The sequence below is a fragment of the Monodelphis domestica genome, chromosome 4 (genome assembly GCF_027887165.1).
Source record: "Monodelphis domestica isolate mMonDom1 chromosome 4, mMonDom1.pri, whole genome shotgun sequence".
NCBI classification, from domain to species: domain Eukaryota; kingdom Metazoa; phylum Chordata; class Mammalia; order Didelphimorphia; family Didelphidae; genus Monodelphis; species Monodelphis domestica.
This window is the reverse complement of record NC_077230.1, coordinates 368,070,737-368,085,908: the sequence shown is the minus strand read 5'-3', so window position 1 is coordinate 368,085,908 and position 15,172 is coordinate 368,070,737. Positions and strand designations below refer to the sequence as shown.

Below are 15,172 nucleotides of genomic sequence, written 5' to 3'. Positions count from 1 at the left end.
GGGGTAGGCACTGGTTTCAGGGGGGGGATTGGGTAAAGAAAGAGGTTTCCCCCATCCTCTAAATCCCACGCCCAAGGCCATGTGTGGAGGGCAGGATGGGGTATGGGAGGCAAAGACTGAAACCAGGGGCACCTTCGAGAAGGCAGCCGGGATGAGCAGGGACATCCCTGGAGCCAGTAGCAGGTGGCAGAACCCAGTCCCAGGTGGGGGGTGGGGGTGTCACACAGGTCTCGGGACCTGAAAACCTTTTAAAAGGGACTCCAGGGAATAAGGAGGGGAAAGAGGCAACCGAGGAAAGGATTCAAATGGGGGTATCTAATTCCTCCCAACCAGCATGCTCAGCCAAGACCCCCATGGTACTCCAGAACATCCCTTGAGCCTGGGGGGAAAGTTTGAAAGTTGGCACATGCCTGAAACTTCATTTAGTTCTGCTAGTCTCCTACGGTTTCCCACATGCTGACAAGCAGCCTCCCCTCCTGCCCAACCACCCTCCTGTCTGTTAACCAGAAGCTCCAGGGACAGAGGGGACTCACCTCCTCACTTGGGCTGGAGGGCACAGGGGATGCTGGAGCTTAGCTTCTCCCAGAGCTGGGAGGTGGGGTTCTAAGATGAGATTAGGAGAACATCGAATCTACATTCTCAAAATCTCGAAACCTAGAAACCCATAATGGGCCATGCTGAGAATAGGAGAGCCAGGATCTCAAAGTCCCCAAACCGAGAACCCTATGGGTAATGTTGAGATAGGGAGAACCTGGAACCCCCTAAAACAATGTCTAAGAGCCTAGAACTTTGTGAACCATGCTGAGATGAGGAGAACTTAGAAACAGGGACCTCAAAGTTCCAGAACCTAGAGTCTTGTGGGCCATGCTCAAAACAAAACCTAGAACCCAGGATCTTCAGGTCCAGAACCTAAGATGTCATGCTTCAGTCTTGGGCTGCTATTTCTGTTTGATCCCAAGGTGCCAGCCTAGCCATCATCCTTGGAGAAGTACAGGGTATGGGACAGAGGCCTAACACAGGAGGGGTTCCCCCTCAAAGCATTCAGTGTGGGTGCTTCTCACTCTTCAGAAAACATGCAAGTCAGACAAAATTGAGGAAAAAGAAATTCTCTGAGGGAAACCGGATAGCCCACCTCACTTAGAGCTAAACTCTAAATGATTTTATTTGGATCCTTGTTGGAAAGCCTCAGTTTCCCAGTCTGGAGTGATTTCAAAGGCCATTTCCAGCTCTGACTACCTGTCCTTTCCCTCTTCAGACTTTTGTCCCATTCTCCAAAAAGCATCATGGGGCCGATGTGCCTCTGTCGGCTCGGGGATTTTGTTCACTGCGGTTTCACTGGGTGGGGGTTTGCTCAACCTGCAAAGGGCAAGCCAGTGCCCAAAAATGGTGGAGGAGAGAAGGAGAGATTGGGAGAGAAACTAGCCGGAAGGAGTATCTGTTTAGGAGAATTACTACTCTCTTCTTAAAAGTTGATTTCAGCCTTCCTGGTGCGCCAATGGTGGGAAGGCAGGTTTTACCCTCTCTAGACTGGTCCAAGACGAAGACTTGTTCCATTAGACTGAAGGAAGGCAAAGCAAGGGAGAGGAATCCCTCTCCTCTGGGCTGTTCCAGGCTGCCTAGAGTGCAGGCTTTAAAGGTGAAGATGAGGCCCGACTCTGGGCTGTGCTAGAAACTCTCTCCCTAATCAATGATTTAGCCCCGTCTACAATGGAGCAGGGGACAAAGAGAGGGAACGAATCCAGGAATTGTGGTCTCCTCGTCTCAGAGGATATCATCAGAGCTGGAAGGAGCCTTGGAGATCATCCTCTTCAAGCCTCATTCTCCAGGGGGGACACTGAGTCCCAGAGAGGGGAAGGACCTTGCTTAGGGCCACCCAGTAGGTCACAGGCCCAACCTGCCTTGAACCCAGACCTCTTGACTTCATCCCACCATGAATGCCATCAGATCATAGGATTGCAAGCTGGAAGAGGCCTTGGTGACCATCCACTCCAACTCTTCATTTTACAGAAGAGAAAACTGAGGCACAGGTTAGTTAAGTAATTTTGTTCAAAGCCACACAGTGGTTCAGTGCTAAGGCCGGGGCCAGAGAACCAGGGCAATTGGTTCTAAACCCTACTGGGCCAGCAGGAGGCTTTAAGCGCTCCCTGGGCACTCCTGGTCTTGAAGCTAACAAATTTACAGCTACAGACGTGTTGTCCTGATGCGGGATAGAAATGTGTCCGCTGGCCTCTGCCCCTGCGCCAAGGGCAGCAATACAGGCCATTCCCCACGGTGCCACCAGGCATGCCAGACCAGAGAAGGGGGGCAGGCGGCATGCATCCCATGCCCTGTTCATAGGCCCCCCGGCTCCCATGCTCCTGTCTGGGCAGGAGGCCGGGGACAGGAGGCAGGCCAGGCGTCCGGTACCTCGGTCTCCAGCTGGCGTGGATCCGAAAGAAACTCCGCTTATTACTAAACATCTGGCTGGAAAGTTGAGAATGAGACACGAGTAGAGGTTAGTGAGGGCGGGCAAGCAAGGGTTAGGTATGGGCATGGCCCCAGCCTGGACTTGGTGCTCCCTGAAGGATGAGAAAACCCTGTTCCTCTCTGCCCACCACTTGGGCCAAGGAAGGGATGGACCCACAGGACCCACTGCCAGTCACAAGGGAAGAGCCTTGTCTGCAGTCTTGGCCCAGCCACCAGGCAGGGTCTGCCTTGCTCCTGGGGGAGCCGAGGGCCAAGAAGCTGATCCAGCATTTTCTCCCTGGGGCCAAACCCTTTGGCTTCCGTTTCCCCAATCCATCCTGAAGAAGTCAGCTTTGGAAAGGCCTTGGTTTCCACCCCAACAATGGTACATGGCTGGCTGGCACCCTGCAGGCAGACACTCTTGTCTGTGGGTCCCCAGTTCCCAGTTCAGAGCCTGGCACAAAAACACGTATCGATATATTGATTAATTAAATGGCAGGACCCAGAGCCAGGCCCAGCTTCTGTTCGGATGGTAGGAGGAGGTGGATGGATGGGTCCTTTTTCCTGAACGCTCAGGCCAGTGACCACGAAAGAATAGCAGTATCCATTTCTATAGCACCTACTCTGTTCCAGGCACCGTGCTAAGTGCTTGACATCTTTACGCAGACACTAGGCTGCCCTGGACGGTCCTCAGCTAGCCCCATTACAGTGCCACGGCCTCTTCTCAACTCTGGCAGGGTGGACAGACAGACACACACACAGACAGACACGTGACCCCAGCGGGGTGACATCTGAAAGCTACCCCTCAGTCCTTCAAGCTCGAGTCAGGCACTGGGACTTCATTACTCTTTCTGTGCGCTGGGGACGTTTCTAAGTGACTTTGGAATCTGTGGTGGGAAGCCAAGATCCCTTGGGATGACCAGAAGGCTTCCTGGTGTGTCCAGGTCAGTTGCAGTGATACCGACGCGGAGCCCAGCAGCCCAGGCAGGAGCCTGCTTCTGATGTGGCCATTCTTAAGCTGTGGGAAAGCCTCTGTGTAGAGGGGAACTGGGAGGCAAGCCTGTGGTCCTCTCTGCTGGCAGGCCCCAGGAATAAAGTCTTCGCTCTCCCTTTGACCCTGCCAATGCCTCCCATTTCCTAGTCTGCTTTGTCTCATCCCCTCCTACCCCCGAAGCCCCTCAAAGGTTTCTGACTATGCCCGAGTCAGCCTGAGCTACATCTGCCTGGCTCTGGGGCGGGCAAACGAGGAACCCTCTGAGAGTTCTCCAAGTGGGCCCAGGCTTTGAGCAGCCTTTCTCCTGAGACTGGAGCTGAGTTCTAATTCTCAGCCTAGAGAGGCTGGGTGAGGGCAGGGTAGGATTCTGCCAGGGATATGTGCCCACCCAGCAGCTACGGGGACAGATGGGCAGAAATTGCGCCAGAGATGGACGTGGGTTCTCCCCATCCATGGCGGCTACCGTTCCCAGCCCACATGCCCCCATGGTCCAGTTCTCTCTTCTAGACTGAGCAGAAGTTGGAGTGTGGCCAAAAGGTGGGGTGACCCCATCAGTTCCATAATCCACCTCCCAGGTCCCCCAAATATGCTGCTCTCAGCCCTTCCATATCCTCAACTTGGGTCTCTCATAGCCCCAAAGCCCAGGTTCTCCACATCCCATACCCCAATAGCCACATCCTGGGCCTGCTGGAATCTCCTGCTCCTGGAATCCCCAAGTCCTTAATCTGAGGTCTCTTCCCCACTCCTATGCATGTCCCCATCTTCAATTCCCCTGAGTCATCCTGAGCCCTGTCCTTAGGTAAGAAGAGGGAAGGGTTAACTACTCCTGGTGATTCCCAGGGGAACCAACTGAGCTCTCCGTGCCCTACATAGGAGCAGAAACCAAGCCTGGAACAATCCACTCCATCCATTCAATAGGGGTGATCCCCACCATTCCCTCCTTCTTTTCTGCCATTACCTGTCCCCACTGGTACCTTCCCAGAGAAGGGGCAGCAGAGGCAGAGGGGGACCCTCTCTCCATCGGGTTCTGTCTCTAAAACCCTGAGCACACCCACCCTGCAAGGTTCTGTCATTGTACCCGGGCAAAAGCCCAGGTAGGTTAAGCAATTTTTTCAAGGACACACAGCAGTTGATGGAAAAAGGCACCCAGAGTACTCCCCATGACTCCTCTCCTTCCTGCCTTCCATCAGTGTCCCTTTGTCCCCTATCAGGTTTAAAACCAGGAAGCTCTGGGCCTCTGGGAGGCAGATCCTGATAGACATCTGCAAGGAGGCTCAGAAAATGAGGATGGGTATTAAGAGAAAACATTAAGATGGAGACACAAGAGGAATGGAGGAGACAGTGAAGGTGATGGTAATCTCGGATTTCATGGAGGCTGTGATTGGGAGAGATGGAAGCAAGGACCCCTTCCCTGGCACATGCCCTTCTCCCATCTACCTGGAATTCTACCATTCAGGCTGGAGCTTTTGCATAAGTTTTGCTTCTTTGAAGATGGAAAAAAAAAAGAGGTCCAAGGGGAGATGAGCATCCCTCTGGCTCAGGGCAGCAAAGAAATGCTGGGGAGAGGAGAGGGGAAGGAGTAGCCACTCCTACTCCCATCCTCGACAGACTTCTGGCTCCAAAGGAACACTGGGAAAATCCTCCCCTCAGGCTGAGATCAGGAGGTGGGAAAGGAAGAGGGGCTGGCTCAAAGCCAAACCATCGGGGTGTTTCAGTAAGTCCTACATCCCAAAACAGAAGAAGGGGCTTCCTCAGCCCACAGCCCTCTCCATGGGAGGCAAGGCTGGACCCCTACCCCTCGCAAACCCCTCCTCCCCCAGGAGACAGCGGGGAGTGTCAGTGGGGTTAGGGTGCGTCTGAGGTGGTGGGAGCGAGGGAGAGTGGAGTATGCCCCAGCCTCCAAACACCTCCAGTCAAAGACAAGAACATCTGGGCTTTGGAAGCGGCCAGCGAGCACACAATTTGGAGTTCCAAACGACCTTAGTGAATAATACGTTCCACTCTCAGTGTGCAGAAGGAAGATTGAGGCTCAAGGAGAGGACACGTAGGATCACCCAGCAGGTCAGGGGCAGAACCAGGACTGACCAAATCCACATCTCCTGACTCCCTGGCCAGGGCTCTCTCCACTCCCCTATATTCCAATCCCTTTCAGAGAAGGGAAGGGACTTAGATCTCGAGCTGGAAGGGACCCCAGAAGCCATCTAGTCCAATACCTTCATCTTACAGAAGCAGAAACTGAGACCCAGGGAAGTGAAGTGACTTGTCCAAGGTCACAATTTTAAAATCCATCAGAGGTGGGATTTGAACCCAGATCCTCTGGCTCTGGCATCCAGTGCTCTCTTCAGGACTTGAACCCAGTTCACCAGATCAATAATCCAGGGTTCCTTGTTTAACACCTGCTCCATCAATAGTACCCCAGTCATAGCAGACCATGTGCCCCTCCCCCCAAAACCCTCTAGAGGGTCAGGGCTTGGTGGGCATCACGGGCAATGCCATCCCCCCATCTGCCAACTGAAGATTACCTGAGCCGTAAGCACCTGTGGCCAGCGGCCTCCTCCTCTCTCCAACTTCCCAGGAGGAATGGGAGGGGGAGATGCAGGATGGAAGAGAGGGAAAGGGTTGGAGGTGGAGAGAAAGAGAGACAGATGACAATGGTGTGAGAGGTGGGTGGTGGAAGAGTCACAGGGGATGACGAGACAATGTCAGGGTTTTTCTCCAGGAGGGGTCCAAGTGGATCATCCTTGGCAACCTACGAGCCCTTCTCGGTCATGAACACCCCTACCTGGTATGACTTCATGGCATGAAGCAGATTGACAGGAGCCCAGCCCAGAAGGGATCTCAGAAATCTCCCAACTTGTACAGCTGCCTGTCCAGAAAGGGGAACTGAGACCCAGAAAGGGAGAATGAATTTGCCTAATTAAGTCACCATGACCGAGAAGTAGAGCTGGACCATCATGGGTTCCCCATCACTGGAGGAAACACCTTGTTTCACAGAGGATGATAGTCAGGCATGGGAGGTTTTTTTTTCCTTTTTTTTTTAGGTGTAGAGAATTTTAAGTGACTTGCCCAAGGCCACTCAGTTATTTTGTAGCTGACCAGGATTCAAACCCAGAGACCTTCTCTCATCCTGACTCCAACCAAGCCTGGCCCTCTTGCTCATACCTAGGGCTGTGCAAGCCTTAGAACACCATGTAATAAATATCAATTCTTGTGATTTCTGCAAGATCTGTTGCTGGAGGTTAGACAACAGGGAGAACCTACCTGATATTCAAGCACAGGCTCAAGTTGGGGCTGGATTAGGGGACCTCCCAGATCCCTCAGCTCAGAGCCTGAGCCGCTCCACTCCAATTCTATCACTTCTGCCAGGGCGCCTCGACCCTCGCTCACCCTGGCCCCCACCCCTATCCTGGGCACCCAGTTCTCCCTTCACCGAAGCTGGATCCTGCTTCCAGGTTGTTCACCTTCATCGCCTGGCACACTCCAGGAGGTACCAGGGACCTGGGTCCTGTGCCACCCCTTCCAATGCCCATCCATCTTACCTGGCAGGGAGGCTGGCACATGCCTGCTGGAGAAGAGGCCCTGCTGATAGCATGGCCAGAGAGGACCTATGCCAGCAAGGAGAGAGCAAGCCAGAGGAAGAGAAGGAGAATGAGAGAGGACAAGGTGGAGAGGAGGAAGAGGAGCCGGCCCTGCCAAGGGGCCCCTACCTTTCCCCAGGGCAATAGTAGGCGCTGCCCGGCCGGTGGCAGGTGGCGAAGGTCTGATATCGGGTGGGTGCTCCAGTGGGTGCAGGGGGCCTCCGCACCTCCACGGGCCACAGGCCCCCATTACGGGCCCGCCGCACATGCTCAAATAATATTACCAGTTCTCTGTGGGGCAGGGGGGATGCAGATACAAAACGGGAGGAGTTACTGAAGCGGGAAGGAGATAGAGGCAGATTCTGGCCTCTTCTCTCTTTCTGAACCCTGGGCCAAAAGAGCGATTCTTCCCTGTCCCCCTGACTAGAGCGAGAGAGAGGCTCTGGCTACCAGCAACGTCTCTGGGAGGCCCATCTGCCCACTCTCCAGAAGTAAGGGAGTTCTCCAGGGCCTCCCCCACCCCTCATTAAATCCTCCTGTCCACTTTGTCTGGGAATTCCTCACTTTTTATACTTGTATCCCCAGCATCGAGCTAAATGCCTGGAACATAGCAAGCTCTTAATAAAGCTGGGTAATTGATTGAATAATTGAATTGATTGATTAAGGTTAAATCTCTCCAGGAGTGATTCCTTTGGGAACTAAGGGGTGATCACTGCAAGGGCTAAGATGTGATTCCCTCCAGGAGTTAAGGAGTGATTCCCTCCAGCAATTAAGGGGTGATCCTCCTAGGAATTAAGGGGTGATCCCTCTAGGAGTTATGTGTTGATCCCTCCAGGAGTTAAGGTGTGATCCTCCTAGGAATTAAGGGGTGATCCCTCCAGGAGTTAAGGTATGATCCTCCTAGGAATTAAGGGGTGATCCCTCCAGGAGTTAAGGTGTGATCCTCCTAGGAATTAAGGGGTGATCCCTCCAGGAGTTAAGGTATGATCCTCCTAGGAATTAAGGGGTGATCCCTCCAGGAGTTAAGGTGTGATCCTCCTAGGAATTAAGGGGTGATCCCTCCAGGAGTTAAGGTGTGATCCCTCCAGGAGTTAAGGTGTGATCCTCCTAGGAATTAAGGGGTGATCCCTCCAGGAGTTGAGGGGTGATTCCTCCAGGAGTTGAGGGGTGATCCTCCTAGGAATTAAGGGGTGATCCCTCCAGGAGTTAAGGTGTGATCCTCCTAGGAATTAAGGGGTGATCCCTCCAGGAGTTAAGGTGTGATCCTCCTAGGAATTAAGGGGTGATCCCTCCAGGAGTTGAGGGGTGATCCCTCTAAAACGAAGGACTCATCCCCTAGAAACAAAAGAATTGTCACTCCAGGAGCCAAAGGGTTAGTGCCTCGGTACTGAGGGGCTAGTGTAATGGGTGCTAAGGGATCATCTGTTCAGGTGGGAGCTAAGGGATCATTTTCACCTGCTGTGCCACCCCCACCCCCGCCCCAGACCCCGGGCCAAACCAAAGGATCATCCCTATCAGGGTTTCTGGGGTCAAATGAGTTGTTTTGCCAAGGTCGATTGGGCTCTGGCTTTCTCACCGCCCAGCCCGGTAGTGACCCTCCCAATGGCTAAACCGCCCCTTAAGGCTGCGTCCTCTCTAGCCCTCAGAGAGCTCCTAATCTGGGAAAGGGTCCCCCACGGGCCCCAAACAGCCTTGGCCGCTGCTCTGAGCAGCCAGAGGGGGTCACTGAGGCCCGCCGCTCCGCTTTCTTCTCTCCTCTTATCCTTCCTCTCGCTGCCTTTCGGAGCAGCCCCACCAGGGAGGCTTCGGGGAAGCAGGGAAGGGAGGGGGGAACCAGGTGTGGAGGAGGCGGGACTCGGCAGCTGCTTGTCCACCGAGGAGCTGAGGAGCTAAGTAGGCGGAAAAGCAGCGAGCGGGCTGGAGGCGGGGGAAGGGGGATCGCTGAGCTCAGCATCCTCTCCCTAATAGCTCTGCACCCGCGGGACTGAGTGATGCCCCGGGGGCACAGGCTCCATCCCCAGGCCCCTGAGACGGGCAGCTCCCCCCACCCCGGGGCACTTCCTGCCACCTTGGCAGTGCTATTAATAAGCACCCCCTCCCGAGTGGACACAGGTTAACCCCTGAGCCGCTGGAGGCGTCCCCTCCCCCCATGTCGCCCACCAATGGGGATGGGGGCCGCCTCTCGTCAGGATCCAGAACTTGGGGAGCTGGGGAGGGGCGCCGTCTAATGACATGCACGCGTTCTGCTCTCCAGTCCCCTGGAACCAGCTTTGGCTACCGCGGCCCCCGAGAGCCTTCAGCACTAATCCATCGCCCCTTCCGCCGCCACGGAAGAGGAGGGCTGCTGCCAGAAACAAAGCATTCCCGGCCCTGCCCCCTCGGGCAGCCCCCAGGCGGGGGTGGGAGGGGGGTGGGCTCGGGATCTCTCCAGCCCATTCCCCTGGGCTCAGGCCCTGCATCCCGCTATGCTCAGGGAGACCCCCGGGAGTGGGGAAATGGGGATTCTGGAGGGCCCTGCTGAACAAGAGAAGGTTAATCATATTGTCAGTAATCATCACTTTCTTTTCTCAGGCATTTTAAGGCTGACCAAACCCGAGTCTCCTTGCAGAAGCACTGGGAAGAGAGCCTAAACAACATTAGGAAACTGAGGCTCGGACCTCATGAGTGACCACTCCGGAGCCTGACCCCGCGAGCCGCTGGCCAGGGGGTGTTTCCTGCCACTCCCTAGTTGTCCAGGTTGCCCCCTGCTCCAAGCCCACCCTGCTCCAAGATCTTTGGTCCCTCCTCCTCTCCCCCCACGCCTCCTGCGCCCTAGACTGAGACCCAGGCAGCCCGCAGCAGCGGGGCTCAGAATCGGGGCGCTTCCATCTCCGGCTGGCCCAGCACTGCCCCCCAGGTGGGCCCCCGAGGCGCCTACCTGAAGGATGGGAGGATACTGTCATAGTAGTACCAGGTGGCCGTCAGGTAAGCCCGGCTTGTGTCGGTGGAGTAGAGGCGCCAGGCAGCCTGATAGGAACAAGGCGTTAATCTCGCTTCCCCCTCACCCACCTTGCTCGCTCCACCACCCCACCCCCTTCTCCTTTTCCGGAAGGATTGAGGTTTAAGCATTGGACCTGGAGTCAAGAGACCTGGGTTCGAGTACTAGAAGAAACCTTGGTTTGCTGCATTTCTCTGGGCCTCAGTTTCCTGCCCGATAAAACGATGGAATAAGGGAGACAACAGGGTAAAATGGAAGAATACCAGATTGGGAGTCAGAAGAATTTAGTTGGTATCTAGACCGTGCCTCTTACTTCCTGGGGAGCCTTGGGGGATTCTCCTAACCCTTCTGGGCCTCACGCTTCTTTTCTTACAAAATAGGGGTGGGTGGACTCTCTGATCTTTCTCTTCCAATCCTCAGTCTCTAAATTCAAGTCCAGCCAAGTCATCCTAGGCTTCCGGCAGTGGATGGGTACCACCACCAGAGGGCGCTAGACCAAAGGTCCTAGGGGGAAAGCAGACCCTGAAAGGAGGCTGGGAAAAGATGGAAGGAGTCACTATCCATCTCTTCCTCTGGACTAAGTAGAGATGGGTAAGAGGCTGGACAGGGTGAAGGAATAGGGGCAAGGAGGTCGGGAAAGGTAGAAGAGAAGGAAGCTAAGATGAAGAAGCCATCTGGTCCAACCCCTTTGTTTCACAGCAGAAGCCAATGAGGTCCCAACAAGGTGAGTGACTTGGCCAGGGCCCTACGGGGAATAAGTAGCAGAGCCAGGATGTCAGACCAGATCCTTCAGCTCCCAACTGAACACTCACACGTAAAGTGCTTTGTGAACCTTAGAGCACCTCACACATGACAGTTATTGTCTCCACTCCACCACAATGGAGATTAGGCTCTCTGAGATCACAGTGTAGGAGACCAGCGCTGGGGAAGGGAGGGATGAGAAGGGATGGCCACAGGGGCTGACACACGGCCACCTCGCATGCCTTGGCTCCCTTGTCCTTGAGAGCTCACCCACCTTGCCTGAGCCTGCCTCCCAGGATGGGCATGTTTCTATGGCAGGCAGAGGCCTTGGAAGCCACTCATTAATTATGGGGGAACCACAATGCCAGCTGTCTCAGCCAGAGCCTGTACCAGCCGCTTAAATCAATGTCCCCACAGGGACAGGGACAGGGACGAGAAGGCCATTGTGTGTGGGAGGAGGGGATGGGACTCTGAAGAAGGGAGATAATGAGGTGCTAAATGGAGGGGGGTGGGAAGTCAAAGGCCTTGCCAAGGCCATTTGCTCTGGGGTGAAGAATGGCAGTAACAGGGGATCAAGTGGAGGAAGAGAGGGTCACCCTGGTGGCTCCTTCTGGGCAGAGAGCCCAAGCTGGCAGAGGAGAGGGTTTGGGGAGGAGAAAGGGACCGCCACAGAGCTGAACTTAGGGACACCCAGCATTCTACTCCACAGAATTCAGAGCCAAAAGGAATCTCAGAAACCTTCTAGGCCAACCCCCTCATTATACAAATGGGGAAACTGAGGCCCTAAGAAGGGAAGTAACTTGCCCAAGGACGCACAAGTTAATAAGTAGGAGAGCCAGGATCCAAAACTAGACTCTAAATCTGGGTAGCTTCCAACTCCATCACATAGCCCCCCTCCGACTTCATTCCCACAACCCCAAAAACAACCCCCCCTTCCCAGTGGTACAGACACAGGGGGCTGGCCGGTATAGGTATCCCAGTTTTGCCTCCTTTGCCCAGATTCTTGGCCTTGGACTGAAATGCAGAGCCTGTTTTTTCTCTTTTCTTTTCCTTCCTTTCTTCCTTCCTTCCTTTCTTCCTTCCTTCCTTCCTTCCTTCCTTCCTTCCTTCCTTCCTTCCTTCCTTCCTTCCTTCCTTCCTTCCTTCCTTCCTTCCTTCCTTCCTTTCTTTCTTTCTTTCTTTCTTTCTTTCTTTCTTTCTTTCTTTCTTTCTTTCTTTCTTTCTTTCTTTCTTTCTTTCTTTCTTTCTTTCTTTCTTTCTTTCTTTCTTTCTTTCTTTCTTTCTTTCTTTCTTCTCTCTCTCTCTCTGTCTCTGTCTCTGTCTCTCTCTCTTTCTTCCTTCCTTCTTTAATACAAGGGATGGCTTGATTGGGAGGGGAGGGAGGAAGGATATATTTGGAAATGAAGACAATGTCAAAACAAAAGATAGCAATACAAAAATGGAAAAAATGTCGTTCTTCTCTCCTCCTCAGATTGTGTCCCTGGGCCTGGAGCTTCTCAAACAGGCCACATGGGGGTGGGCATCAGATGGGCACTGGAGAGTTAAAGACTGGAAGGATAGTTGGGTAAGAAGGCCAGCATTACTCCCTACCCCATCCCCAGCTTGATTGCTACCTCTCTTGATTGCTAAATCCACTGAATTTTTTCTCAGTCCTCTGATAGAAGTATTTGCTGCTGTTGAGCAGCCTCCCCTCACAAACACCCTCCTCCCTGGGTTTGGGGGGAGCACTTCGATCTCCCAGTTTTTCTCCTTCCTCTCTGACTGCTCCTTCTCTGCCTTTTCTATATCTCCCAATCCTTCAGTTTGGATATATACTAGGGTTCTGTTCTAGGCCCTCTTTTCTTCTTTCCTGACATTCTTTCTCTCAATGAACTCATCGGCTCCTATGAATACTACTAGCATCTAGGGGCAGAGAGGTGGCACAGTACATAGAGCACTAGTCTGGAGTCAAGAGGATCTGGGTTCAAATCTGACCTCAGGCACTTCCTAGATTTGTGACCCTGGCCAAGTCACTTGATGCCCCCCCCCATTGCCTAGCCTTTACCCCAATTCTGCCTTGCAACCAAGATGGGAGGTAAAGTATTTTTTTTTTAATACCACTAGCATCTCTATGGAGACAAGACCTAAATTTACATATCTAGGACTTATCTCACCTTACCATCTACTGGATGTCTCTGCCTAGTTGGCCCATGGAATGTTGAATATTGCTGTGCAGTACTGTCTGACTTTTTATGACCCCATTTGCAGTTTTCTTAGCAAAGACACTGGAGTGGTTTGCCATTCCCTTTTATAGCTCATTTTAAAGACGAGGAAATGGAGGCAAACAGGGTTAGGTGACTTTACCTAGGGTCACAGAGCTAGGAAATCTGAGGTCAGATTGAACTCAGGAAGACGAATCTTTCTAATTCCAAGCCCAGTGCTCTAACCACTGTGTAACCTAAATGCCCACTAGATGGCCCATAGGCATCTCAAACTCCCCATGTCCAAAGCAGGACTCATTAGCTTCCTGCCAAATTCACCCTTCCTCTATCTGTCAAGGGCACCATCATTTTTTCCTGTTCTCTTACTAAGGTTCACAAACTAGGAATTACCTTCAAAAATTGCCGGGGCCTCACCCATGCCCTCATCAATCAATCAGCTGCTAAGACTCATCAATTCAGCCTCTTCAACATTTCTTCCCTTTGTCTCCTCTCCATCCCCATGACTACCATCTTCTCCAAGACCTCATCACCTTTCATCTGGACTATTCCATTGACCTTCTAATTGGTCTCCCTACATCTGGTCCTCTCCCCACTACAACTCATTTTTACATAGCTGCCAAATGAATATTTCTTAGACTCATGATTGACCACATCATCCCCCTGCTCAAGAATCTCCAATGGTTCCCTATTGACTCTAAAATGAAATATGAAACTACTTTGTTTGGGATTTAAAGCCCTTTACAATCAGCCTCTAATCCATCTATCTAGGCTGATTAAATTTATACTCTCTATGTTCCAGGCAAATTGGCCTACTTACTGTTCCCTGAACATAACATTCCATTTCACAGGATTATAGATTTAGAGCTGAAAGGACCTTAGAGGCCATCAAATCCAATCCCTTCATTTCGCAGATGAGGACATGGAGGTCGGTAAGTAACTATAACAAGGTTAATTAACTTGCTTATGGTCACACAGCAAGTGTCTGAGGCCAAATTTGAACTTGGGTCTTCCTGACTACAACTCTAGAATTCTATCTATCAACTGCACCAACTCACTTGTCACCTTTGTGTCTTTGTAAAGGCTTGTCTCCCAACCCATTCCCATCTCTGGTATGTTTTTTCCTCCCCTCTCCTTTTGACAAACTCTAGCTCCCTTCATGAGGCACCTCCTACAAGAGGCCATTCCCAATTCTCCCAGCTATCATGTTCCCTCCTCTAATTTTTGTCTTGTGTTTTCAATCTATGTATTTTGTATTTATTTATCTGTGTACATGTTTTTTCCTCCCCCAGGAAAACTCTTTGAAAGCAAGGATTTTTTTTCTCTTTCTTTCTCTTTCTCTTTCCTTTCTTCCACATCCTTCTTTTTTTTCCCTTCTTTCCTTCCTTCCTTCCTTCCTTCCTTCCTTCCTTCCTTCCTTCCTTCCTTCCTTCCTTCCTTCCTTCCTTCCTTCCTTCCTTCCTTCCTTCCTTCCTTCCTTCCTTCCTCCCTCCCTCCCTCCCTCTCTCTCTCTCTCTCTCTCTCTCTCTCTCTCTCTCTCTCTCTCTCTCTCTCTCTCTCTCTCTCTTTCTTTCTTTCTTTCTTTCTTTCTTTCTTTCTTTCTTATCTCCCTTTCTCCTTTTCCTTCCTTCCATTTCTTTTTTTAACGCTTACCTTCCATCTTAGTATCAATTCTAAGACAGAAGAGCTAGGCAGTTGGGGGTTAAGTGATTTACCCAAGGTCACACAGGTAGGAAATGTATGAGGCCAAATTTGAACCGGGTCCCTTCAGCTCCAGGCTTGGCACTCTATCCACTGTGCCCCCCCTTGCTGCCCCTTTTGCTTCCTTTTCTTCTCTCTCTCTTTCATTCATTCTTTTCTTCCTCTGTATATCCAGTACATAATAGTGCCTGCTACATGCCAAGGGCTTAATCAATGTTAGTTGATTTGAACTGAACAGATTTACCTGGATGAGGTTGGCTGCTGGCATCCTGCGCTTCTCAAAGTGCTTCTGACGATGCTGTTCCTGAACCTTTAGAGCAAAGCCAGAGCCCAGGATGCCCTGAGGAGTGAGGACACAATGTGAGGGTCAGGGTGGGTCAGGTGAGACCAGGCTAGAGCACACTAGGGTCTTCAGGAACCAAGCCTTTGACTCTTTTCATCCCAGAGAAGGGAACTCTCTTAGACTGTCCCAGAAGTCAGAGGGAGGGCATTTGTGGCTAGTCTCCATGCAAGAACACCCCCCCTCCCACCCAGTACC

General features: G+C 52.3%; 1 protein-coding gene across 2 annotated transcripts in view; it reads right to left on the bottom strand.

Moving 5' to 3' along the window:
* The window catches only part of KCNQ4 (potassium voltage-gated channel subfamily Q member 4), a 74,098-nt gene that overhangs the window by 9,480 nt on the left and 49,446 nt on the right, over positions 1 to 15,172 (bottom strand). The window contains exons 7-9 of one of the 2 annotated variants that reach the window (XM_001381204.3): positions 14,879 to 14,974; positions 9,935 to 10,023; positions 7,147 to 7,308 (exon numbers count right to left, since the gene is read on the bottom strand). In XM_001381204.3, coding sequence (XP_001381241.1) covers positions 7,147 to 7,308; positions 9,935 to 10,023; positions 14,879 to 14,974 — 347 coding nt within the window. Of the gene's footprint in view, positions 1 to 5,961; positions 6,007 to 7,146; positions 7,309 to 9,934; positions 10,024 to 14,878; positions 14,975 to 15,172 lie in introns of both variants that reach the window. The other variant, XM_007492865.2, reaches the window with a different exon arrangement.